This window comes from Blennius ocellaris (assembly GCF_963422515.1).
Source record: "Blennius ocellaris genome assembly, chromosome: 7".
Classification (NCBI taxonomy): Eukaryota; Metazoa; Chordata; class Actinopteri; order Blenniiformes; family Blenniidae; genus Blennius; species Blennius ocellaris.
The window spans coordinates 8,505,564-8,532,715 of record NC_137656.1 but is presented as its reverse complement, the minus strand read 5'-3'; the positions used below and the strand labels follow the sequence as shown (position 1 = coordinate 8,532,715).

Below are 27,152 nucleotides of genomic sequence, written 5' to 3'. Positions count from 1 at the left end.
AGGATGGAGAACTGAAGGAGGCTGGAGGAAATAATAAAGCGTGACAACGAAGGAGCTCAGCCGTGGACGAGCAGGGTCACGATGAGGCAAAAGTTGATTCTCTCTGTGGGAAATCAGAGAAAATAGAAGATTGGTTTGTGAGTTCCGACGGTGAACATTTAGCTTTGCGCGCACAGAAGACCAAAAAATACCAAAAATATTTTTTTTAAAAAGGCGCTGGAGATTTTTGGACAAGACGGAGACAACTTCTGTGCTTATTACCTGAATGGACTTTTGAATTATTATTATTATTTTTTTTTTCCCACCAAACGAGGTACGAGGATGTTTCCACTCTTCGCGGAAGGTGCGCGCAGACCGCAGATCAGCCACTGACTGACCTTTTTACGCGCGGGGACTGATCGGTTCAAGTCGTTTTGTTTTCGTGTTCACTTGGATGAACTTTACAATACATTTTTAATGATTCGGGATCTGAGCAAGATGTACCCCCCGGCACGGCATCCGGTAAGTACAAAGCTTTCAAACGGCAGTATGTCAAAAACAGAGCAGATTAACAACCGCGCGCTTGATGCGTAATCGCTTTAGATCAAGTTTCCGTGCCACTGCGCGCTCGTACGCACAATTGCGCTCATTGTTAAACTGCTGCAGCTGTGTATCCGTGTGTCTGTGACTGTGCGTGGGCTAACGTGTGAGGAGACCGAGTGAAACCAAAGGGGGCCATCCGTCTCACAGAGGCCCTTTTGTCAGCGACAGTCCTGCCAGTGTGTGTCGTGACCCTGAACTTTGGTGGCTCAGTTCTTCCTCTCTTCCCCACGCACGCTGCATGGCTTTGGGTCGAGGTCCCCCACCAGCCGGGACAGCCGTTCAAGTTCACGGTCACCGAGTCCTGCGACCGGATCAAGGAGGAGTTTCAGTTCCTGCAAGCCCAGTATCACAGGTGAGACTCGAGGAAGGTGCGAATGGAAATGGCAGCTCACGTGCCAAAAGAGAGGAGACTTATGATGCTTCTTATGACGCTTTGAAGATGGATGTAGGGCTGACCGGTGAGTTCACCAGGGTCTGTTAGAGCTGCAGATAAATGTACTAATTTGAGGAATAAATGCAAAGGTTAACTATTGCATAAGAAGTGGCCAAAATATTCTGTTTTGCATCGTTGAATGAATTGCACTTCTGGTTTGTTTTACATTTCTGTGGGTTAAAAAAAGGGGTTGTAGACACTTGATCAAGCATAGCGAGACACTGTAAAAGTCACCTTGGGCTAGAGGAAGTTGCAATTGATCTTTTTTTTTTTTTTTTTTCCATTTATAGTCCAGACCAGTGTTTGATAGAGAAAATGATCCAAGAAAGGCCAATAATGGAATTTTTCATTTGCCTTCATCCACAATGTCCATATGAAACTCGCACGAAGCTTACATTTTAAAAACAGGTTGATCTGTGTGATTCTGCGGTGCAACAGTCATCCGTGAGTCATAAAGTATGACCAAAATATTAGGCAAATGCATGATGCAATGCCATGAAACACAGTAGGCCTACAGAAGTTGATTTTTGGGTATGTTTGGAGTGAAACAGGAAACATTTCCACTTTGGCCTAAATATTCCTCAGGAGGTGGTGTGAAATAGCCCTCTTTTGATACTAGTCAATGACGCTAATACACCAGCAGTCCACCTTTGTCTCAGGTCCATCTATCACTTGGTGACCAGCCACAGGTAAACCTCATCGACCTTGGTATGCGCGTCTCTCTCCGCAAGTGCAAGTGGTGTGAAATACTTTTCCACCCAACATGATGAAGTGTGAAATACATTGCTGAGGGCAGAACCAAAAGCACGATACCAATGCATAATAATCGCTGACTTCTGGCCACCCTGTAATTATTACCCAATCACCTGGTGAGATGAAGCAGACGTCCAGTTTGGTGGCCAATCCCAGAGCTGAACAGGTTGAGCCAAGGAGAGTGTGCTGCATCCTTAATGCTGCAGCCGCCCACATCAAACTGCCTCACATCACTGAAACCCAAACAAGGAGGGAGGTGCTGATTTGCTTAAAAAAAAAGGTGACAGGGTGGGGGTGGGGGGGGGTGGGTAGTAAGGGCAGGTCAGATATGCTTAAAAAAAAACCTCATCGGTCCATGAAAAGTTGTATTCTGGGATATTTTCTTTAAAAGGATGTTTTACTTGTTTTTCATGTTGAACATGAATCGTTCAACCTTTCCTTTATCCAAATGTTTGTCTTTAATTCAATTTCTTGTCATACGTAATATCATTTTAGACGTCTAACAGCATTATCAGTCTGCTGGCTGAGAATAATGGCTCTTTAAATTGATACACTCCAAAAAATTACTCATTCTCAATCTCAAACCCAGCCTCCTATTTCCACAAAAGAAAGAATGGATTACATTTTTTTTTTTTTTTGTTATCTAATTCTCACAATTATATTCCATTACGTTGAAATATCTGGCTTTGTGGAATGTGCCTATAAAGATTTGTCATATACGTGATGATTTTATTTAAAAGATGCACAAAAGCTTCACATAGAGACACAGACAAGACTTCCTGTTACACACAACATTTAATAGACTCTGGCTTTTGTGTAAAATGGATCCTCATTATATAAGGTTGCTTTTTTGTTGATGGTGCAGTTTATGCCTCCCCTGTAAGAATGTATGATGAGGTTTGTGTGGTCGTCCATTGATCCATTAATTACTGCGCTGCACCTGCTGAGTAAGTGCCTGTGTCTGCAGGGGGGACCGGCACGATCCACACAACTTTATTATTCATTTCTTATTCTTTCACTGCACTCTTTTTCAGAAAGTCCCATTAAAAATTATAGGTGGGATAGACTCTGCAAGTGTCATCCTGAGTTTCTTTGAATGGACCAGGATAAATCAAATATTCAAAGTGTGATTGCAGTGCACATTTGTTTTTGATCGTGCTCGTTTCGCCTCTGCCTTGCAGCCTGAAACTGGAATGTGAGAAACTGGCCAGCGAGAAAACAGAGATGCAGAGACACTATGTGATGGTGAGTCCATTTGCCTGCACAAACAGGGAGGAATAGGGAAGAGCTGTGCGATTGACCCCACTCTGATCTGGCTTTTATTCCTTTCACAGTATTACGAAATGTCATACGGACTGAACATCGAGATGCACAAGCAGGTAAGAAAGTTTTATGCTCATACCAAACTGTGTCAAAATGAAGCACATGTGCAAATGAGATTAACATACGCATTAAAATCGTAGATGCTGTTGACTTCTTGGATGTTACAGCAGCCAAAGCTCAGGAAAGCTGGGACATTTTTGGAAATATATCACAGTAATTATCAAAGAAAAAGCTGAACTTCTTCTCAACTTTTTGAGATTTTGAATTTTGAGTCACATCTTTTTGAGCGTTTCTCCAAGACCAATATGTCATTAGAAGCTGCAAATTGCACTTTTTCTCTAGGTTTCGCAAAAAGTTTGAATTGTTTTTGTCCCCTCATATTAATATTTAGCTTTTTTTGTGTTGAAAGTATTTCCTTCCTGATATCCTTGTTTTTTCATCAGTCATCCAGTTACCTGCAGAGGCACACTTCTGATTTCCCTAAAGATTATTACACTTTTACAAAAATAATCAAAACAGGAGATAAAATGTAATTAAAATAAACATGATAAATAAAATTAGTAAACTACATCCTCTTTACTTTGTCCAACACAAACAAAATGACTATCAGTATAAAGATTTTTGTTTCGATACAAAAAGATCTATTGATACTTTTACTTTTACATTAAGATGTGTGGCAAACTGTATTTTTCAACATCTTCAGAATAGTGTAAATTTTACCGTTTACCAAAAATCCCAATATGCGGCTGAAAAATGAGCCCATACTTTGTTTGAAATGTCTGAAATGTATTTAATAATCTGCTATATTTACATGGGTTGAAAAAAAAGGCTTGCTTAACAATGTGATCCCATCGTTCATCCGTTCTATTTTAGAGTGCCCGGTTGCCTCGTGAGGTTGAATGGCCGTTTCACATGTGAATAATAATTTCATCAGTTTAATTGAACAAGAAAATGGGCTGAAAAATGACTGGAGCGAGCGAGGATTTGGCCTTTAACGAGCCTTTACATTATTGCTGCCTTTTTTTAAACACGGGAGGTCATTAGCATAAATGTCTGTGTTAACCACACATCAGCTGCCAGGATAAATGAACCACAGCTAACCAGCTACACACATTCATTCCCCGCCAGCCTCGGCGTGTGTGTGTGTGTGTGTGTGTGTATGTATGTGTGTGTGTGTGTGTGTGTGTGTGTGTGTGTGTGTGTGTGTGTGTGTGTGTGTGTGTGTGTGTGTGTGTGTGTGTGTGTGTGTGTGTGTGTGTGTGTGTGGAAGGGGGAAGGTGATAAATGATTGGACTTTGTCTTGCTGTGTGTGCTTGTGTTTTTCTGGATTTATATTGTGTGTGTGTGTGTGTGTGTGTGTGTGTGTGTGTGTGTGTGTGTGTGTGTGTGTGTGTGTGTGTGTGTGTGTGTGTGTGTGTGTGTGTGTGTGTGTGTGTGTGTGTGTGTGTGTGTGTGTGTGTGTGTGTGTGTGTGTGTGTGTGTGTGCCAACCTGTACATACTGTACATGTTTACACTTGTGTGCGATTGTATGTATTTGTATTTGATTGCGTGAGTGTATTTATTGGCACTCTGTTGCTGTTTATTTCGTTTTGGGTTCGGTTTTTGTGCGTTTTTGTGAGCATATGTGTGTGGGCGTGTTGTAGACATTTTCTTGGGTGTGGTGGTTTTTGTTGGTTTCTGTCTGCATGTTTGTATGTGAATGTTTCACACGTACAGCTATTGGAAGACTAATCATGCTTGTCTGATGAAAAATTGCATGTGAGTGTGCTCTAAGTCTTCATTCCCTGCTGCGCATGTGTATTTGTGTGTGTGTGTGTGTGTGCACGTTGTGTTTACATGGGCAAGTCAGACTAAATAAAGAGGGGTAAAATGTTGCTTGTAGCTCTGTGTGGTGCCTGATGATTTCTGCCAGGAGAGTGAATCCCTAATTTCTGCCAGAACTCTTTGTGTGCACACTCTGCCTGTGTGTGTATTCTATTATGTGTGCGTGTGTGTGTGTGTTCATATTTTATTTGTGTGTGAGTTTTGGGAGCAAATGACTCTACCACTGGCGTGCCTTTGCGTTAATGTGCATTTTCTATCTTTTGGCTTTCGATCTGATGATGCAAAGCATGCGGCCGGTTGAGTGGATGCCGAGATTGAGGAGAGGGAGGGGTGAAGCTGTTGAGGCTGTGTGGAGAGGTGCAGGCGGGGGCCATTAAGGCAGTCGGCCTCCACTACCAAGCGAGTCGCTAATATTGCTTGTTTAGCATTTTCTGAGGGTAATAGGCCCATTGATTTTTGGCTCTGCTCTCTGTTTTATTTACACAGAAGGGCTCTGCTGCCCGGGGAGTGAAATGTACCAACGCTCGTTAAAGAGAAATTGACTCGTAGACGGAGGGAGAGGACAGGCCGGGGAGGGGGTGGGGGGTAGAGGGGGGGGGGGGGGGGTGTGGACGAGTAAGCGGGGTCTGAGGCGGAGGGGGGGGGACTGGGACTGAGCTGGAGGACAGCTAATCAATTGCAAATTAGCGAGGCTGAAAGAGAAATAAAGCAAGTGGAGGATGTGGGGAAAAGGGAAGGTGTCGGGTGGGGGAAAGCGGTGAAAGGAGGAAGTAATAAGACGTTTTGATAGTGAAGACTGGCGGTGATTTCAATGAGGTCTGACAGCTCATTTCACTGCTGCGCGTAGGGAGCCATTTGTTTCATTTTGACAATGTTGGTCACGTACTCTTTATTTTATCAGGTACTTTAATATTTGGATTTGGACGTACAGAGAATGCTGTTAAAGCAATAGTACAGTCACAGTGGAGCCAATACAATGCAGTGAATCAGGTTTCATTCTGTAATTATTTCTTTAGATTTTATGGTCCAACCTTTGTTTACATGCATTAGCGATTACTGTTTTAGTTTGACTTCTCTTTGAAAAGAAAACGCTAAATGAATGGTGAGACTCTTACAAGACAGAAGCAACAGAAAACTGATACAATTCCAAAACAGCAGAAGTCCACTTTCACTCACTCATAAAAATGGAACATTGAATCCTATGGTTACGTTAAATTACTCAATACGTCATCAAAACCCGTGTTAATTTTGGTGTCAGTGCTCGTTCCCTACCTGGTTTAAGAAAAAGTCAAAGGTCTGGATTCAGCTCCAGCTCCTTTCTTATTTCTCATATCAGACCAAACGACATAAACAAACTCATGCCGGGATGGATGTTATGGCTGCTGTGCAAGGTGCTTGACAGCAACTTGAAAACATAGTCCGTTGATTTCAGAGTAGATCATGTTCTATGTTTGTGTCTTGGGACTATCTACATGTATGGTCACATCATCCTCTGACTGAAGTGTCAGTGTGCATCGAAGGGGAAAAACAAAACAAAAACAAAACTCATCTTCAATCAATTCCCGTATCCAAACCAATACTGTGACGTCACAGCGGAACAAAGGAAAACATAGGCAGTCGGTATCTCCTATGAAAAGAATGGATTTTTTGGGGGGATGATTGTGGTTCTGTGGTTCATCATTTCATTAAAACTAAAGGTTTATACAACATTACACAAATCTATTCAGGCAGTTCTTAAAACATTGGAACACACTGAGAAATAAAGTGGACCATTATCCACCAGTTGATATATTCAGTTTTTAAAAAACACTAACCAGTTGTAATCCCCCCCAAAAAAGGTGAGAGAAATAGTTCATCTGTCCTCCAAATGTATAAAATGTGTGCACTATTGAAAGCTGAATTACTTCACGTCTCTCAGTAACACTGCTGTGCGCCGGTTTGCTTTGCGTTGTCTTCAGACTTTAATCTCAATCATCGGAGTTTGTTCACAACCTTTTCATGTGGACTCAGTCAGCGTGTTTGCTGTGTACCAGGGTGTGAATAGCAGCATTCATATTTCCACATATGGAGGGTACTAACACAGCAATTGTTCCATTATTGGTTTGAAACGAACCCCTCATGCCAAGTGTGAACATGGACTAACAGAATCAGCAGCAATGTAAACACCGTCTTTATGATACTCAATGTTTGTACATGTTTGCTTGGAGCTAGGCTCCATGTTTTTATACATAGATTAGGGAGAACCTGGTTGTACGTGAAATCAAATAGATTTTCTAATCGTATTTTCAAATAAAATGAAAATACAACTTCACCAAACTCTACAAAAGACTTCGTTTTTTATGTACTGGGCTATTTAAAAAGATTTTTTTAAATCTTTCTTTACAAACTTGTATAATGTAAATTAATCAATATAAATTTCAGGAATCTCATGTGACATAACACCTTAAACCTCTGTTTCATATTCCCACAAGTAAGTATGAGATGTAATTCAATGTGTTCAATGCAATGGGAAGGTTTATCCAAAGTGTACATCGTTTTTCCTCTGATGTCAGCTGGGTTAGTTTAGGAATGGATGGGGAAATTACCAGCAGAGGATTTGACACCATGCAGGAAAGTCCCACCAAATTCATTGCTTCAAACGTGCAGCATTACCAAGGCTGAAGATAGTCTGGTTTAAAGCCCCTTAAAACAGTGTATATAATCATTACTAATCCTGCCTGGAGGACGTAAGAGCATTAATACCACACTGAATCTTTACATTAAGCTTTCGTTTGGCAGCCTGGGCTCTTTGTAGCCTGTCCGTACTAAGCCGTTTGTTGTTTCTTACTGTCCCTCCCCGTGTCTTTTACACACCCACTCTCACACATATACTGTCACAGGGGAATATAGCCTTTATACAGTGGGGTCCATTAGGCGTATTAGCTGGTGGTGAAAAGTGGTGCTGATGTGGTGCTTACAAAGCTCCACAGGGGAGGCGGACATTTGATCTTCTATCTGACCCAATCTGACTCCAGGGCTCCCGCCTGATCTAATTTCTGGCTGTTAGGAGCTAAAGTGGGAGTATTTGAGCTCTTTCTTGCGTTCGTTTTTATTGTTATTTTCCTTTTGGACAATGTATTTGATGGTACATCTGTAATACGGGTGTTGTTAGCTTGTTGCCATGATATAAACAAGGTAATGCATGGCATGTAGGTTTCCTTAAGTGAAATAAAAAAACATGTTCAGGAGCAGTTTTTACAGATATCCTCTTTTTACTCGTAAAATGACCTTTCTCAGATCAGATCAGACAGTTTTGGCCCTGTTTTGATGTTACACTGCTAGATCTTTGTAACTATCCGGACAGTTTTTCTGCACCTCATGTTCAGGGTTAAAAAGAAACTCGGTGCACGTGGACCGCCCTCCTGGGTGGCTGCTGCTTTTTTGTAACCACAGTCTTCTAATCTAGCAATAAGCTCCATGGATTGACCCGGTTTGAGTCCTCACTCTCTGGTCAGTCATTTTTTTTTTTAATGATTTAGTCCCTGTCAGGTCCGGGTCCAAAAAGAGTCCCCATCGTTGTACGAACGAAATCTATTGGCCGTGCACAAACTGCAAGGACAAAAAGAAGGGAAAAAAGACACCTTTTTTTTTTTTTTTCCAAAGCTTTGTGACTTTGGTATTTTCAGTGTGACCAGACATGTTGGCCAAACTGTCTGACATCCCTGCTCTTTGTTCCACAGTCACGGCGGTTTTCCATTGATGTAAAATGTCACCTGTAATTGGTTGTGTTGCCTTATGGAAAAGTGGCTCGATTTCCATTTCTGCTCCAATGCTTTTATTTCCATTTCATTCTCAGCGTCTTGTGCTCGGCTCTTCAAAACCAAAACACGAGTGTCCATCTGCATCGTAATACCTGATCGAACTTTAGGGGTACATTCTCACTTTAAAAGTGTTGCAATGAAAACACTCCAAATCTTCTTTTTTTTATGCCTTTTTCAAATAAAAACACAATTTAAGTACAATGCTTGTTAGTATTATTGATTGCATTTTTAATATAGATAATTCTTCTATTCGTCTAGTTCATAAAGATTCCCAGAAATAATTACATCAGTAAATCACGTAAAGATATATTTGATAAGCCTGCAATTCTTATCCCATATTATGTTTTTCTAAACCTACTTAATAGCGATGAATAAATTATGCTGCCAACTACATCATCTGCATTAAATATTTTTTCAGAATAAGTAAAACCAATAACTGTTTAGTTTTTATTAATTTGTGTTTATTGAAAAATAGAGTTATCGGCAAATACGGGCAGCTTGAATTTGTATTAAAGATAATCTGGTGGTAATTCACTCGATGGACGTCCATCCATCCATCCATCCATCCATGGACGTGTTGAGCCACATTTCCATGCGATGGAGCCAAATGGATGTCGTCTGCATAAAGCGGCGATGCAAACTGTCTTTATTCACTAAAATGACTCCGTGTAGGGCACTGGCTGGTGCATCACATGCTCTTCAGTGCTATAAGGTAGATGAATTACAGTGAATGGTCAAGTACACCAAATACATGCAGGATGATAATTTAGGGATATAACGGAATAGGTGAAGATTAAACCGGAAAAATCAAATCAGGTTGTTCAGTTGTATGTAGTAACTCGCCAAATCCATTTTACAGTTGCTGCTCATTAGGCGATGTTCAGAGCATTGCTATTAACTGAAGCGGCCCAAATAATACTGATTCCATTTGAACTTACAAATGGCGCGTCACCTTATAGAGCTGGATAGGGCGTGCTGAAGTTGACAGTTTGTGCCAGCATTTGATAATCCCCAACACTGTAGTGCTCTTTCATCCAGTCACTGTCTCCTTAAGCGAACATGCAGCTCTTTTGTTCATTCATCTCTTTGACTGCAGAGAGAAGGCTGTTGTTCGCTTCATGGAAGAACACCAAATCATTTCCCAGCTGTAAAAAAAATAAAAAATAAAAAATATTAGGCAAGGCCTCATTCTTCCCTCAACACTTAACTCTAAGGTACCCTTGAGCAAGACACTTAAAGGTGAACCAACCAACAGCGTCAGTGGAGTATCTCAGAGGCTAATATGTGCAGGGGAGCTCCCTGGTGTGTCGCAATGTGAAAAAGAACAAAACTGAAAAAGGGCATGTATGCTCAAGGCGTCTACCCAGGATAAACCATGAATATAAAATGTCAGTGTTTTAGGTCGCGCGAGTGTGGATGTTTGTGTGTGGCTTCAGCGCTGCGCTAATCGCAGGTAAACTGGAGTGCAACCCTCCCTTGAATCCCCCGTCTACTTGAGACTAAATGCCTCCCGAACTCTGCTGATAGTTGACGCTCAGGTATCCTGCGTCTTACAAAAATACTTTATTCATGGACTCTGAAGTGCTGCATTTAGAAGCATTTATAAAAAGCGTCATAAGCGAAATTGAGAGCACTTCACTATAAAACATGGCTACACCTGTTTATCGAAGAATGTTGTGGTTTGTGAATCATTTGTCAGTGACTAATGAACCAATATTGATCCTCTGGAGTAAAACATGTGGAGATGACTGCTGATGCCTGAAAACTGTTTTCTTTCCAGGGTTAAAGCCTTTTGATGCATATTTTTTGGCAACATTTATTCAAATCAAGTAAAAAATCTTTGCAAAGCCACAATTCCCTTCATCCTCATACTCCGGGTGGTGAAATCAGACATTTATGGTCACATTTTTTATAGATCAATAAATATTTAGAATTAACAAATTTATATTGCTACGAAAACCCCAATTTCACTTAAACCTGCATTTAATTTGAACATATTAAATCTGGCTTTATTTTTGTAACCTTGTGTGAGGTTCCCTTAACTTGTCAGCCTCTAAATTGTAATTATACCATTGCGCACATGAATTATTAAATGAGGCAGTGAGGCAGTATATTTGCTGGCTTTATGTTTAAGTAATTTCTAAAAGCACATATTGAGTATCTGTAAACTTCACTGTCTAAAATGTGAATATTAAGTTTATATTTATTGTGTTGTGTGCACAAAACATTTTTTCAAAATCCCACCTCTATTGTGACTGTATACTATGTCATCCATTGACCGGAGTGAATTCTTATTTTTCAGTTAAGTGCATCATGAACCCCAGAGACTACAAAAGAAATCAAAAAACAGTTTTAAGCCTTTTCCTGACAGGGCATTGTGATTATAGCTGTCAGGTCCATCCATCAGAACAACTTTAATTTTTTGCCAAATTTCCTTTGCCTTTGCCAAATGTTTATTTTTTTCTGAGCAGCTTCTATTGACTTAATGCTGTTTATTGGAAGATCTAGCTATTTTATTGGCTTGAATTATTTGTTTTATCGGTCTTTGCACAGAATATGTGATCACCTTGATCGCAAATAATTCCCCCCTGGGGTTATTAAACGACTCCAATAGTCTTAGTTAGAGCTGCTTGGTTATGGAAAAAAAATCTGAATTACAAAAATTTGGGGCAATATTGAAATCATGATTATTTACACGATTATGTCTTTGAATTTGGAACAGCATTTATTGAATATGTTTAAAAAAAGACTCTCCTGTAAAATATATAAAAATATCTTGTAATGTAGCAGTAAAAACAAAATTGTTGTACTGCACTCAATCTTTTGAAAACAATAAATAAATAAAATACAATAAGCGATAGATACACTTCAATAAATAAGTCCAACCTAAATACTTTGATAAATTGGTCCAAAATAAAATTGTGATGGTGTAGAGCCGATGAACAGGAGTCGGAGGCGACGTGTTCAGCAAGGAACTCCAAACTTGATTTTCCATTCGAACACACTTCTCAGAAATGCTTTTCTTTTCTCTAATTTTTTTCCTCTCGTCACTCCAATGGAACGCACACACGGTGTAACAACAAAACTACTTCTGCTCGGAAACCCCGCCTCTCTACAAAATAAAATTCCCCACCACCCCACAGTAACTGGGTGAATTATGACCTTAACTGATCACCAAAGTGGGAACTTTACTTCAATCATTAAATCCAGGAGTCAGTAGCAAAATAAAAAAGCCTCATATTTTGGCATTGGCAGGGAACATTCAGTTAATTGTTTCATGGGATGCAACCCACATATTTAGCTCTGCTGCTCATCCCATGTGGAATCATTTGACAAGGCAATATTCAGGCCATTGCCATGGAACAATTAATATACCGAGCACAAAAAGGGAAAACAATGCAACCCAAACAATACAATATCGGTCCAACGACTTAACCGCAAATATCTACCTGTAATTAAGTCGATCACTAAAATCACAGAACTCAATTTCTTATTTTTTGTTAACCCAAACTCACTATATACTATACATTGGTAAATGCTTGAAAATGACTGCCTGCAGCTGCTGTATATATCTCCCTTCAGCTGGTGTTATTGTGTACCGTTGCCAGTTAATTCAAAAAGAAAATGAAGCCCGTTATGTCGTCGCACATACTCGGTGTTACAAATAAAGAAGGTGCTGTTCTTCCTATGCGGCGATTAGTATGTGCGTCTTTTTTCTGTGTTTGGATGCGAGTTGTACTTGTAGCACTCCCATTGGGACGTTGGATCAGGCAATTTCCTGTGTGTGTGTGTGTGTGTGTGTGTGTGTGTGTGTGTGTGTGTGTGTGTGTGTGTGTGTGTGTGTGTGTGTGTGTGTGTGTGTGTGTGTGTGTGTGTGTGTGTGTGTGTGTGTGTGTGTGTGTGTGTGTGTGTGTGTGTGTGTGTGTGTGTGTGTGTGAGAGAGAGGTATAATCTTTAAAAGCCAACCCTTGGGTTCAGTCACGGCATCAGATGAATACTGAGAAGTTGCAGTGTGGAGGTGTCTATAAGCTTGTGGATGTGTGTGTGTGTGTGCACATGCGGTAGTGTCTATGTGTGCCATCCTGCCGCAGTGTTGCCTTCACTATAGCCTGATGGATTTATATCAGTGTGCTGCTGTGGGTTTGCTTGTGGTTGCCTCAGGGAGCTTCTGTTCCTGTGATGCCAGAGCAAAGTTCACCTCTGCCAAGGTTACACACGAAACAAGTGCTCGACGAGGTTAGAGATGTAGCTCCTTCGTGTTGGACTTGAAGGACTTATCTCAGTCAGTCAAGGCTTTTTCAATGGGCGACTATTCAATTCGGCTGATTAAATCGACAGAAATTGCGCTCCTTTTTTTTCTTCTTTCTGTTGCCTGCTGGAGTGCTCGTCTGTCTACTGTGCAACTCCATATTCTCACGAGGGCCAGATCCGGGGTTTCTATTTACAAATCATCCATTAGGCTGATGTTGATTGATGTTCAGCGTGTGCTGCAGTAAAATAACCTTTCTGAAAGATGAGTGGTACCACTGGTCTCAGTGGTACACGAGTTTCGAGTCTGTTAATAATATTTAAAACATTGAAGTTCCAGAATTGAACCCCCCCCACAAAAAAAAAAAAAAACCTATTGTGATTTCAATAGTTTGCCAAATCAAGTTATCCATTAGCCGCACCTGCTTCATCCGGGTCAGGGTCTAACTGTGATGACAGCACATTTTCAAAAGGATAATATTGTCTTTGGTATACTTTTCAGAAGTTCATTTTTGATCTTCACTTTATTTGTAAAGGTGGATTCATACTCCACAGGAGCAGAGAAATTAGTTTGGTTTCTTGGGTTTGCAAGAACAAGATAAAAAAAAGGTTAGACCAGGTCAGACTTCATGAGAAACTCCAGTGTTTAACTCTTGTAAGGAAATGGGAAAAGAAGAGTGTAGGTGGCATGTTTGCATTGTGGAGTAAGTATAGACTGTAACTCAGATGTGTCGAACTCACTTTTAGTTCAACAGCCGCACATACCTCATTTAGGTCTTGTGTGGGTCGGCCTGCACGTCTCCAGAGGCTTCTCTTTGTGAGAAAAGAGAGGAAAAACAAGTGCAATTTCAATATTATACCATTTTTTATGCATGCCTCCTGGTGCAAACCACAGTAAAATGCTTTAAAACCTCAATTTGATTCTAATAAGTTCTTTTTTGATAGTTTTGTCCAAAAATGCAGTAAACATCTGGTCATCAGGGTTATGTTATGTCAGCCATAACATAAGAAAGAGCGGTTCTGTTAGTTTTTTCTTTGTAATATTTACATTCTGCCAGGTCATCGCACACTGAAATGGACCGTATGAACCGTATGTTTGACACCCCTGCCCTAACTGCTCTTAATTTTTCTTATATGTACAGCTGAAACTACTTTGGTTGTGCTCACGTCAGTAATCCAGGTGGTCTCCACATCATTGTATGTTTACAAGTCTTTGAGAGCACGACTCTGTATGAAGTTTTGGGGTGTTTGAAGGATTTGTGTGGCTCTAGAGGGAGATGAGCAAAGTCCAATAAATTCTGACTCAACCCAGTGGCTGGCTGGTTGTGAAGACAACAGCCGCAAAGATGATTAAAAAAAATAGAAATAAAATAAAACAACTTTGAGGTGAAAGCAGAGCTGTTCATTATCCCGGCCTTCAGCAAAAAAAAAAAAAAAAAAAAAAAATTGAAGACCGCTTCAGGGGCTAATATAATAACACACACCATCCTGATCATGCCATGAAGAGGAATACACTTACTGCTCAATCACAGAGTGAAATAAAAGTATTTTAATAAAAGACACCCTCATATAGCTTTGTGCAATGTTAATGTACTCGAGAAAAAGAAAGACGAACCGCTTATCCAGTGTTTTGCAGCGTTCATGCATTCATCCATATACTCAGGATTCTGACTGCGGTGCAAAGTCCTCAGCAACTATTTGTAATCGTTGGTTCAGTGTCTTGCTCAAGGGCACTTCAGGATACACTTTTGAGCTGGTGACTCTTTGTGTGTGACGCGATTCCGATTAGTGTAACTGGCATAACATTTGCAGTTCTTTATGTAAGGACTTTGCCTACCTGATTTACTTGAAGTAAAAGCCTCTAATAAGCCTCTAATAATGTTTTTTATTGCGTACTTACTGTGAGACATATGACCGATCTCCAGCTTCCACTGTTCATGCATGGGAGTTGGCAGCATAGAAATAAGTTATCAGAAGAAGCGAAGTGGAAGAAACGGATACATAAAGTCTATTCTAATGGACTGGCATAATAATTACATATTTTACATAACTATGCAACTGTGCAACCTGCTCATTATGAGCCTGACAGTTATGACAGAGGTAATACTGAATTGATGCAAACCCCATTTTAACACACCAGTATATTTGCATAGAATTGCCAGTTTCCTATCAGCTCTATTTGCATAAACAGCCACATTGTTCTCTGCTGGTGGGAAAGAGTGTTTCTAATGGCCGCCCCATTATTCTGTGGTGAATGGATTAGACTGCAGGGTGCACGGTGAGTCTTTGGCATCTCAAGCACAAGTGACACTGAACGAGGCTGAATGTTAACAGGATGCAGCTTTGATTAATAATAAGTTAACACGGATCACCGACACCACAAGCAACCAACAGAAGGAGTTTAACTGCACAGATGTTTGTGTGTGTCTGCGTGTGTGCGTGATTTTATTGGTAATTTCAAATTAATTGTGTTTTGTGGTCATGACAAAATCTTTGTAGCTGTTATTTGACCAGTTATCCATCACTCCATAATGAGGTATCAGAGACCTTTCAGTGTTTCCTCAGATTTTATTTCAGCAGGGGGGGCATGGTCTCGAGGGAGGGAGGGGGGGGGGCGGGGGTTACAGCGATTACTCCACAACACCCCGTGTTTTAACAGTTCAAAACTGTCCATGCAGGCTGAATCATCTGCTCTTTTGGGGATAGTTATCTGTACTTTACCTGAGTAAGCAGGGCGAGTACCTCTCCCGACCTCTCGCGTTCCTCTCGTCTTCATCTCCTGTTCTTCGAGGAAACGAATGAATATTTACTGTTGTATTTCAGGCTGCTGCTGGTGGGACGTTTAGATGTGATCTTCAGATGTCATGAGCTGAACTTTTTTCATCCCATCGGTAGAATTTAGTGCAATGGTTGACTTTTCCTCAGCTTCACAGGAGAAGAGAATTATGATGCAAAATAAGGCTTTATATATAATCCAGTCCCGATCGATTTTTACTTTACACTGTGGGAAGTGGGAACTGTCAAATCGCCCCTGCCCTCTGCATCAGTTGGTAATTCTTTTTGCCCATGCATGATGTCCACTGATGATCCCCCCCCCCCCACCACACACACCTTAAGTTTCACCTTCACACTGAAATGGACCTGCCGCTATTATCATATTTTCATGGTGGAGTTAGTGAATATCGTTTATGGACATTGTGCTTATATACTGCCCAGAGATCAAACCAAAGAAAAACCAAAGGGTATTGGTATATTACTTCCTAGCGACTTCACATTATTTTCTTGTATTTTCATTGAACAGTGTTTGACGTAAGTTTCTCTAAATGCAAAGGCCTTTTTTAAGAACAATAATAAAAATGGTGCTTTACCTGACTCTTCATATAATTTTCCACCACATCAGGATGTGTGGTTTCAATTGTTCAGCTTTGAGGAGTTTTATCTGCAAATGCAAACATTTTGTTCACATTCAGCCATATTAGTGAAATGTTTGATTGTTCTTGTGATTGTGTGCACATGTTCTTCAATATCATCCTGTAGCAGCTGCATACATGCAGAGTTTGTGTTAAACTTTTAGGATTCTTGGAGACTTTGTTTTGGACCGGTCCTGGTTCTTGGGTTTTCAGTATTGTGACTTGAGTTGTCATGCTTGGTAGTCAGCCATGGTTCCTTTGTTTGAGTTTGTGCTGGTTTTAGTTTCCAGTTTAAGTCCATGTCTGGTCAATGTGTCATTGCACTTCTCTCTGGTCCTCCTCTGTGCTCCCTCTCCTCCCCTGATTATCCATGATCGCTGTCAGCTTTGCCTTAGTTACTCTGTGTGTATATATACAGTGTATGTATATCATTCACAGTTTGTCTGTACTGTTTGCCCTGGTCAAGTTGTTTGTCTGGAAGAGCCTCTTTATCATCCCTGGTTTAATGATCTGTGGTTTCTAATTTTTTTAATATTTGTCCTTCCTTTATGAAAGATAATTGTTTCTATATTGATCGTTGGTCATTATCCTGTTCCCACACCAGCTTTGCATGCTCTGCTCCATTAAATAAGCATTATTTTGAAGAACCTTTGAGGAATCCAAACATTATGAATGTGTCCATCATGTTTCACCAACGAGTGTGTGGATGTTGTTTGATTGGAAATGGTTGCACTGCTTTGTGCCTGAAGATACTGTGAACTGCTCCTCTAACACAAACTGTGCCGATGTCTGCAATTGAAGGTTGGGTTGAGTAGGACAACGCCTTCTTGTCCGCTTCTGAGTGTGAAGATGATTGTGCTCTCTGCACCCACCTCTGTGTCTTGCAGGCGGAGATCGTCAAGCGGCTGAACGCCATCTGTGCCCAAGTCATCCCTTTCCTCTCTCAAGAGGTAAGACTCCAAAAAATGCCTGTCACTGTGAGTTAAGAAGGAAGTGGGTGAGAAAAATGGGGAGAAAGAGAGAGAAGACAGAATACATAGGAGAAGTGTGTGGTGGATTGTAATGAAAAAGAAACGAATATGAACACACACACACACACATTTACACACAGAGGCGCAGACACACACAGATTATCCTGGGCTAATCCTCACGGCTCAGGATAGGCAGATATGCTCTGAACTTATCAAATGTCTCCCACTAACATATGCGGGAGCCAGCGGCTGTGTGTGTGTGTGTGTGTGTGTGTGTGTGTGTGTGTGTGTGTGTGTGTGTGTGTGTGTGTGTGTGTGTGTGTGTGTGTGTGTGTGTGTGTGTGTGTGTGTGTGTGTGTGTGTGTGTGTGTGTGTGTGTGTGTGTGTGTGTGTGTGAGAAAGAAAATACTTTTTCTTAAAACACATTACGATTGCATGCACATACAGTAGTAGGTGTGAGAGGTGTGTTTTATGCAGTGTTTGTTACCAAATCCTTAGGTGTGTGTGTGTGTGCGTGCGTGTGTGTGTGTGTGTGTGTGTGTGTGTGTGTGTGTGTGTGTGTGTGTGTGTGTGTGTGTGTGTGTGTGTGTGTGTGTGTGTGTGTGTGTGTGTGTGTGTGTGTGTGTGTGTGTGTGTTTAGCTGATAAATCCTCCCTCTGAGGAGTTGACGGTGTGTATGTGTGTGTGTTGAGGGGTGGGAACAGCAGGAAGGAGTGAGTGTGGACTCCAAAAGCTCTCCTCCAGATTAGCCATGGATTAGGAGGGTTTAGGGTGGATTAGGAATAATGGCATTAGACTGCAGAGCCGCTACACAGCCCTGAGGCCCGCAGAGAGGGGAGGCAGGGAGAGGAAGCCGCTTTGTTTTGATGCACAGCCTCGTCTGCTGCGTGTAAATAAGAACACATTCATATTATTATTGTGCGGCAAATCACATCGACTGTGTCTGCATATGTTTTGCAAAGGCTCTTTGTTTTTTTTGCTCTCATTTCTGTCCGTTTCTGACATTGTCTCTTCTTGGGGAATTTTCTTTCAAGGCTGTGTTTTTTTTTGTTTGTTTTTTATCATTAATCATATTATGAATCTCAGTTCACAGATATGTTATGAACCATGTCACCTGCCGGTGTAAGTACGATTAAATCACACATCAATATTAGCTGCATATTAACTATCACTGAATGTCGCACACGATCACACACGACCAGATGATCAGAGGACTCCTTCAGTACTGCTCTTTCCTCATACTCACCTGCTTCTAGTTCATTCTACCTACATCATAACTCGCCTATTTAGTATATTAGTCTAAATATTTGAGGTATTTTACTTCCACATAGTCTAATATTTTTATATCTCTTTATGTTTTAGAAGTACTTTTGTATATTTTACATCTCCTTTACTGGACTATATAGGGGTTGTTGTTTATGGTTGAAAGAGCTCCGAACGTCCTTGATCTTTAAATAACTGAACATATCTTCCCCACAATAACTCACAATCATGTATGATTTGCTCTCTCACGGCGACACGTCTTTTCAATTGCTGAAGTGCCAGCTGTTTTCGCTGCAGGTTTTCTGTACCTCGGTTCACAGCTCTCGTCCTTGATTGGATGCTAACCGTAATGATCGGTATCAGTTGTCGTACCTAAACACAAACATCTCGATCAGACAAACACATTGAGTACCGGGCAGCCAGAGACCTCAAGGATGTCCTGCTGACTTAAGTAGTGGACATGTGAGAATCACTGTCAGAACAGAATCAAGAGTGAAATTGTATTAATTCCCACAACTGAATAAAACCCCGTTCTGGCTCTGTAGTGAACCCATTAGTAACCACAGCCTGCGTCTAGACTCCGGCTCATTTTATCCTTCGGTTTCAGACGTTTATTGGTCTCCCAGTTTGATTGAAACTTGTTTTACTACACTGCGTACTTGCGTGAGTTTATATGTCTGCATGTCTTGTATGTGGGGGTACATGTTCACATATATATATTTACAAGACATTTATGTTTGCAAATATTTGACAATCATTTGTGACTCATGTTGAGGTGCATATGATTGTCTGAAAGGTGCTATAGGCGTATTGGTTGATCCTTGTCCTCCTGCATACATACAGGATACCTCCACTTTGTCTCTGCTCCTTGTTTTTATGTTGTCACTGTAGTCTTTTTTTTTTAAGTCTTAGTACAGTATGTTCTATTTTTGGTCAAAAACACCTTGATTTAGAGTATGTTAAAAAAAAAAAAGCAGGCAGTTGCAGCCTCATTAGTCATGTAATGTTATGTTTTTTTTTACCACAAGGTGGTGCAGTGAGTCATTCAAACCACTTCTTGCATTCAATCCAGGAACAAAAGAAGAAAACAAACTACCCAAAGTCACTACTTCATGAAACTGGCATATATAATTAAAATATATTTTTTGTTTGTGACTGTGTTTTTTGTTCTGATACTTTTTTGTCTTGGAAATCTTCATTAAAGTTATGGTTGCTATTTTCACCTCTCTGGTGCTGGTTAGATGCTTCCATTGAGAGTAATGCCATAAATCCGCTCTGTATTTTTTTCCACTTCATTTTTTGATATTTCATTTCATACTGTGCAACTTCACAGAAGTAGTTTTTGGATTTTCCACGGGCTTTAAAAAAAGCCATATCATTAATAATCATATACGTACTGTGCCTGGTGCTCTTTCACATCCCACCTTCCAAACCTCTTCCAGCATCCCTCAGCCACCGGCACGCAGCATCAATCGCTTGTAATTTTACACCAGTCTCATAATCTTTGCTTGCACCCACTCACACCAACCTGGCTCAAACTGAGCATTCACAGCTGTCTGACCTTTCTCTAGAACATAGAGTTAAACTCGTTATTTGATGCTTATATTTCATCGATGATGATCAGGCAGCATTGTGGAATTGGATAATGCAATTCCAGCTTGCCAGACGTTTACAGGAAATTGTCCTAAGAAGGGGAAGTGCTGCTCATCATCGATATGCCCCGATCTCAGATGGCGATTCCAAATTATTATAAAATATTTTCATGCATGACTTTACCACCCGTGTTCTTTGTGCTGGAATGGCTTTTCATTACATGAAGTGGCCTTGTATTTTTTGGTATCGTTGCTATTTGCCTCAGAGGAATTACATTTTGGCATCAGTTCCTCATATAAATGTAACAACCTTTCACATTCTGATAATTAACAACCTTTTTTTTTTTGTTTTTTAATAGCTCCAGTCTTCACTGAAATGCTGTGTGTTGCTTGGAAGCTGTATGTAACATTTTTTTTTTTTTCACATCCTGAAATGAAAGCTCTCAGTGATCTTCTCACCATAACAAAAGGACTGCAACCAAAAAAGACAGTGTTCCGATATTTTTTTTTTTTTTATTATTAAAATGTTACACAGGCGTCTGCAAGGTCTTTTGGGAGTGCACGGTGCACAGGTGTAGCAAGCAGAACAAACAGGTGGGAGGTTCATTCAAATTCAGGAATGCCGCGACAAGCGAGTCGTCGTGCATGTTGTCTATACTGATGCAAAAGCATCTTTCTCTTCAGTAAGTCCCTGCAGCCATGTGGAGGCAACGAGACAAACATGGTGATACAGCTGCAGCCTCTGATTGTATAACAGACGGTAAACATGATTCTCCAACAATAAATCGGGTACAAATGATACAACAAAATGCAGCGTGCACACTTTCATCAGCTGTCGTTTTAGTGGAACTCTGCAACAGTTTGCGTTATGACTTTCTTCCTTGCTTTTTCATCTTTTATTATGACATGAAAATTTTTTTTTACAGCAGCAGCTTTTCGTGTGTGCGTGCATGAACAACAATGTAAACACATTGTTAAAAGCGCTATATAAGTGGAATTAATTTACCACATCCATTTGTTATAACCATAGTTGCACTCAACGCGATTGGCAGAGGTGGCAGAGTATGTATATTTTTCACTGAAGTAGAAGTACAGACACTGCTGTAATTGAAAATGTAGCATAGTTTTCAGTATTAAGAGAGTAAAACTGAGTAGGAATACTTAACTATTTTAAGTAAAACCTAATATATTAACAACATTTAGAACAAATTAGAAGCTAAGAAAATAACATGGAATTGGAACAGCTGAGGCAAATGTAAGTAATAAATACAAAATCATCAATACTTTAAAAGTAAAGCTTTCTATTACTCAAAGTTTTTGTCATAAAGATATTTTGGTTAAAATGTACAGAGTAGAACTAGTACAGATACATGAAGAATTGCCTAAAGTGCAGTGATAATGTTTGTCGATAGTTACCTTCTACTTCCAGTGAGCCGCTGTATAAATAACATATACCTCCATCAATGGAGGAAAATACAATGCTGGAGACACTCAGGATCCTTTAGCTGAACTGTGGCTGCCATACTTAACTTTAAACGATGTCGTTTACGTCCCGCCTGCGCACCGCCCCAGTGCTGCTGGTGGTGTGATGATGTGAAATCAATCATAAAATCACCCTGACAGAAGAATCTGGTTGGACAGAAACAGTCTATATTGAGTATAACACTCTGGTTCCACATGGAGTAGAAACGTAAAAAAAACAAAAAAAAAAAACTGGACATGATTCAAATGAGCTGAACCTTCAGTAATGAGGAAACATAGCCTAAAATCTAAAAAATGTTTGTTTCGGAACAGTCACTTTGTGGTTCAGTAGCAATACTGTGACTGTTGGTAGAGAAGTAAGTCTTTTTTTGTGTGTGTTTGTTTTCTGCGTTCGGCCATTAAACAGTGTTTGTGTAACTGTAGAGGCTCCGGGCAAGTTATTAATTATGCGTGCGTGCGTGCCTGCGTGTGTGTGTGTGTGTGTGTGTGTGTGTGTGTGTGTGTGTGTGTGTGTGTGTGTGTGTGTGTGTGTGTGTGTGCGTGTGCGTGTGTGTATGTGCGTGTGATTCATGCAGCTTTAGCTCATTTTTGCGAGGTTTACCTGAACACGATGGTCAGGTTCATTTCCACACCTGATAAGCTCTTTCATCTCTGGCCTTCTTTGATGTTTTGCGCTCCTGGTTGAATCTTGCTGCTCTTTCCCCGGATATGTCTTCCCCTCTCCGTACCCTTTGTATGACTTTGCCCTGGTTGCTGTCTGTCTCTCCAATGATGTCTGGCTTGTCTCCTTCTTCTCCACACACATATCCATGTTAACATTTTACACCCTTCTCCTATTGAGACTGAGGACAAAACACGCAAGTGAATTATTGTTGTATCTCAAAAGAATTTAATCTTCTATTATTTTGAGATTTTCGGTTATTTCTAAATTCAAAAAAGACATTTTAAGAATTTCACTTTTCTTCTATGCTGCTGCAGAAAATATTGAGAAATGCTTAAATTTTTATTTCCATGACTTATGAACTCGAATTAAATATTTTACCCGATCTATGATAAGTAAACATCAGCAAGTTTCACTATTTGAAGTGAGTTATGACAAAAAGCTGGCTTTCCACTGTATTCAAATTCTTTTGAAATGCACTTGCGTGTGTGGAAGTTGGCAGAGTTGGGCAACTTCTACTACCTCTGACTTCGAGAAAGAGAGAATGAATCAATAGAAAGTGAATTGGGCAAAACAACTGAAATATAAATGTTCTAATGCTGTTGTTGCAGCAAATAATTTCTCATTGCGAGTTGCTTTATGATACAAAAAAAAATAACACAAGTTGATAAAAAGACTTTCCATACACTGGACGACAAACCTGTGTGTTACACATGTGTGGTTTTGACCACCGATGAGACACCTGTGAGGGTTTAGTAACAAATTATGACCCAATTTGGAAATGAATGCACATGGTGCGCTTATTTTATAAGTAGCAGCTTTGTTTTTGCAGTGTACGTGATACATGCTTATGCATGTACCTTTATGCATTTTCATTGTATATTATATACTATTACAATTTGAAGAATAGAAGAACTTGCCATGTAATGACATTTTTTTTTTTTTATTTCATCATACACACCTTGTATATGAATCAGAATGCTGAAGGTCACAATGATCTGAGTTTTTCAATTTGGCTGTCATACGTCACAAAAACTATCGCAGGACTACATTGTATTTCTCTATTATTATTATTTTTTTCTTCCCATGGATAGCATGGTACCACTTTCGTCGCCAGATGTCTGATTCCTTCCTCCGTCTCTGCTGCTGTTTCTCAGTTCGTCTCCTGATTATTTGTGTTGGTGTCTCTCAGCATCAGCAGCAGGTGGTGCAGGCCGTGGAGAGGGCGAAGCAGGTCACCATGGCTGAGCTCAACGCCATCATAGGGGTGGGTGTAACACACACACACACACACGCTTACGCACACACACACACGATGCAGCAATCTTTTTCTTTAAATCCACCTCACTAAAAAGACAGAATAAAAACTTAATACTGAACCAAACTGACACTTGTTACACAATCGTATTGAAAATGTGTTGCTGTACATAAAACAAACTGATCTGGATCTAATTAAAAAATATATATAATAAGTGTATATTACTTAGTACTGATTAAAACGAAGGGCGGTCACATCACCGCCCCTCGTTGCCCCCAAAAACCTCCGGATTCAACCCTCCCACTCATCCATCGTTCACTAAAACAATTGTGGAGAATTACAACTAATAAACAATAAACTTTTAAAACTTTTGTTTTTGAATTTTATTTTCAATGCTAAAATTAATTTCCATTGCTCTGGCTTCTTTTTTTTCTTACTCTTGCTAAATTAATTGAAGAAAAAGGTGAAAAAGAAAGTATGGTGTGAAGACTTAAAGTGCACTTTGACTGTGAGGATGCTGCGAGTGCTTCCAAATATGTCATCTAGATAATCAAGTAAGGCTTTTTGGGGTTTAAGTCATCCATTCATTGAAGGTCAATCAGTTTGTTTATTTATGTATGAGGATTTAAAACCAGTATTTACACCAGTTTGAAAAAAAAAGAAAAGCAAACTGTTGATTGCTCAGTTGCTTGCAGTTTCGGTCACACCATTGTGCTGAATCCTAATTTCTTTGTGTATTTCAGCAGCAGCAGCTTCAGGCTCAGCACCTGTCCCACGGTCACGCCATCCCCATCCCTCTCACGCCCCATCCGGCAGGTCTGCAGCCCCCCCTGCCCCCCGGGGCCAGTACTGCCAGCCTGCTGGCACTGTCCTCCGCCCTGAGTCACCAACTGCCCCTGAAAGACGAGAGGAAACACCACGAGAACAACAGTGATCATCCAAGAGGTAAACAGCAAGTCAGTTGTACGATATTTGCATTTTGTCGAGACAGTTTTATGAATGGATCCTTGAAATGTACCAAAGACCCTCCATACCACTATATCTCAACATAATAATAATTATTCATTATTAATTATTAATTAATTAATGGTCATTAATAATCAGCAAATTTTGATAGCTTGTTTAGGAGCTTGAAGACAGTAACACTATGTCATTTGCTCCATGACTGCCTCTGCGTACAGATTTATGTCAGTTATTATTTTCCCTTGTATTCAATGGGTTACCCTCAGATTTGCACAATTGAATATAAAGATAACAAAAAGATAAAAGAAGAAGATTTAAAAAAACAATCCAATTACTACATTTTATTTAATTAAAATCTCTTCTGAAACAGGGCTCATATGCAATAGAAGTGATGGGAAATCTAAGTCCTGCACCCAGGGTTTGATACAGGGCATTTCTCTTTATGAGGCAGAGGTGATGACCACTATACCAGCCTCTGTAACACAAAGCTCCACATGCAGCAACACGTACCGAGCTATTTCACTCTTAAGGAGGCGTTAAACATGTTTCATGGATATAAGCAGGGAGGTCTGAATCCTCTGAGAGGTTGATTATCTCAATGCAGGTTTGCACATCCAGAACATCCAGTCAGCGTCATGAATTATATCAGCATTTGTACTGGCTTGTCCCTGATTGTTTAGTGCTTTGAATGAACACTCGCTCAAACTATTAAAAATTGATTTGTCATTATGCCGTTTTAATCGGTCTAATAGGGAGCAATACACAACCGCCAGGATGCTGGTTTCCAAGTGTGCACACAGATGGGCTCTAATTCTTCTCTGAGCTGACTTTGAGCTCAAGCATTTAATTACTGTTCATAGACACTGCTGTGTGTGCGTGTGTATGTGCGTGCGTGTGTGTGTGTGTGTGTGTGTGTGTGCATGTGTGTGTGTGTGTTTGTGTGCGCACACGCCAGCTCTTAATTACTGTGTTGCAGTGTGGCTGTGAGGGTTTTAACTGTGCAGTAGAGCTGTTAACCTTGCCCTGGAGCTGCAGTAAAGCTAACTGACTGCTAACCGAGGTATTACTCACAATGTAACTTCAGCTTCAAATTGGGTTTCTGGGATTTATGGGTGAGAACGGGGCTAAAAGGTTCGCCTCTACTTTGGCTCATGAAGACAGACGTCAGTATTACACCTCTCCAAGCACATGAACAGGTTTGTGTACCGCTTCCAATCCATGTAATCAGTTTATGTTGGAATAATTGTACCTGTGCATGTCTGATCCATTTAGTGAAGCTAAAAGACTGGTCCCACATGGAATGCCCATCTTGACAGTAAATCCTCATTGCAATTAGCGATCCACATCAGGAGCCCGTCTCTATCCTCCCATGGGGGATCACCTTTAATGGAACAAGTAGGCCACATAAAAAGATGTTCATTTTGGACCTGAGCCCACTTTATCAGGTGGCACAGGCAATGTGGCTCTTTGGTGTTATTGGAGTCCAGCCCACTGCAGTTGTTGAAATTATATATATTGTTAGCAATAACTTTAACTCTACTGAAAATGTAGAGATTTATCAGGTTTTTTGCCTTTAACCTTGTTAAAATTTCCACCATTTTAAAACTGAAGTGAACCCTCCCACACCACACCCTGTATATTTTTTTATTTTTTATTTTTTTAAAGAAGAAATCACATAACACATTATATGTGAAATACAGTTTCTCTGTTAAAATTCTGCAACAATCAGTTCTTTTCTCTGAAGACAAACTCTTTAGGGTCACACTTCAGTTGATGTTTGGTGGACTGGAGCTTCTTCATCTCGCACGGTTTCAAACTTTCATCCACAGTTTTTTTCACAGCAAAGATACATTCAGCTCTTATTATATCCGTTGCTTCAATGAAGCCATGTTCTATCTCTTGGTTCACTCTTATTATTCTTTGTGACCATCATTTTGCTCATCTTTCACTATAACTTGACGCTGCCATTTTTTTTCTCCTGCCGGTTAATTTGCGAGATGACCTTTGTGTCTATTGCAGACACTTTAAATATATATTTTTAAATAAATTATACACAACATTCACACTAATGTAAGTGCATAACCTTTGAAGTTTTGTGACCTTGATGAATTTAATGTGGACTCACCTACTTTTCAAACATTAAAAAAAAGCGATACGGCTCAAAATTAAAAAGGCTTTGACAAGGATGGGCAATTTTTTCATTTGTAATCTCTTTAGCAGGTAGATTACTAAATGCTCTAATGAGAACTTGTATAAGCGAGCAAAGTAGTCGCTGTCAGTAAAAAAAATTCATGTAAGCCCTGCATACATGAATCAGATATATTGGCAGCAGTAAATAAAATCATACAAAAACAAAGACACTAAACAAAACAGCAACAGCTGTTCAAAGTTTGCTTTGTTCTATACGCAAACTTTTTTTGTTTAAATGTTGTTTAAATTACAAGAACAGTTCTCCGAAAACTCACCACATATATCGAGATTATTTTCTATTTCTGGTTTCATTCCTTTGCTATTTAATTTGGTTGATTATGATTGAGACGATAAAAAAAACTTTACGATTGACAGCTACGTTGTACTCTCGTTCATTT

General features: G+C 40.1%; 1 protein-coding gene across 11 annotated transcripts in view; it reads left to right on the top strand.

The window, feature by feature from the left end:
• Positions 1-456: 456 nt before the first annotated feature.
• LOC308132467 (transducin-like enhancer protein 4) overlaps positions 457-27,152 on the top strand; it is a gene marked incomplete at its 5' end in the record, with an annotated part of 42,866 nt that continues 16,170 nt past the window's right edge. For 3 of the 11 annotated variants that reach the window (XM_080499568.1, XM_080499577.1, XM_080499573.1), the window contains 6 exons: positions 457-501; positions 837-934; positions 2,950-3,013; positions 3,103-3,147; positions 17,262-17,324; positions 24,348-24,546. In XM_080499568.1, the coding sequence (XP_080355694.1) occupies positions 457-501; positions 837-934; positions 2,950-3,013; positions 3,103-3,147; positions 17,262-17,324; positions 24,348-24,546 (514 nt within the window). Of the gene's footprint in view, positions 502-836; positions 935-2,949; positions 3,014-3,102; positions 3,148-17,261; positions 17,325-23,535; positions 23,611-24,344; positions 24,547-27,152 lie in introns of those variants that run through there. The other 8 variants (XM_080499576.1, XM_080499570.1, XM_080499571.1 and 5 more) reach the window with 7 other exon arrangements.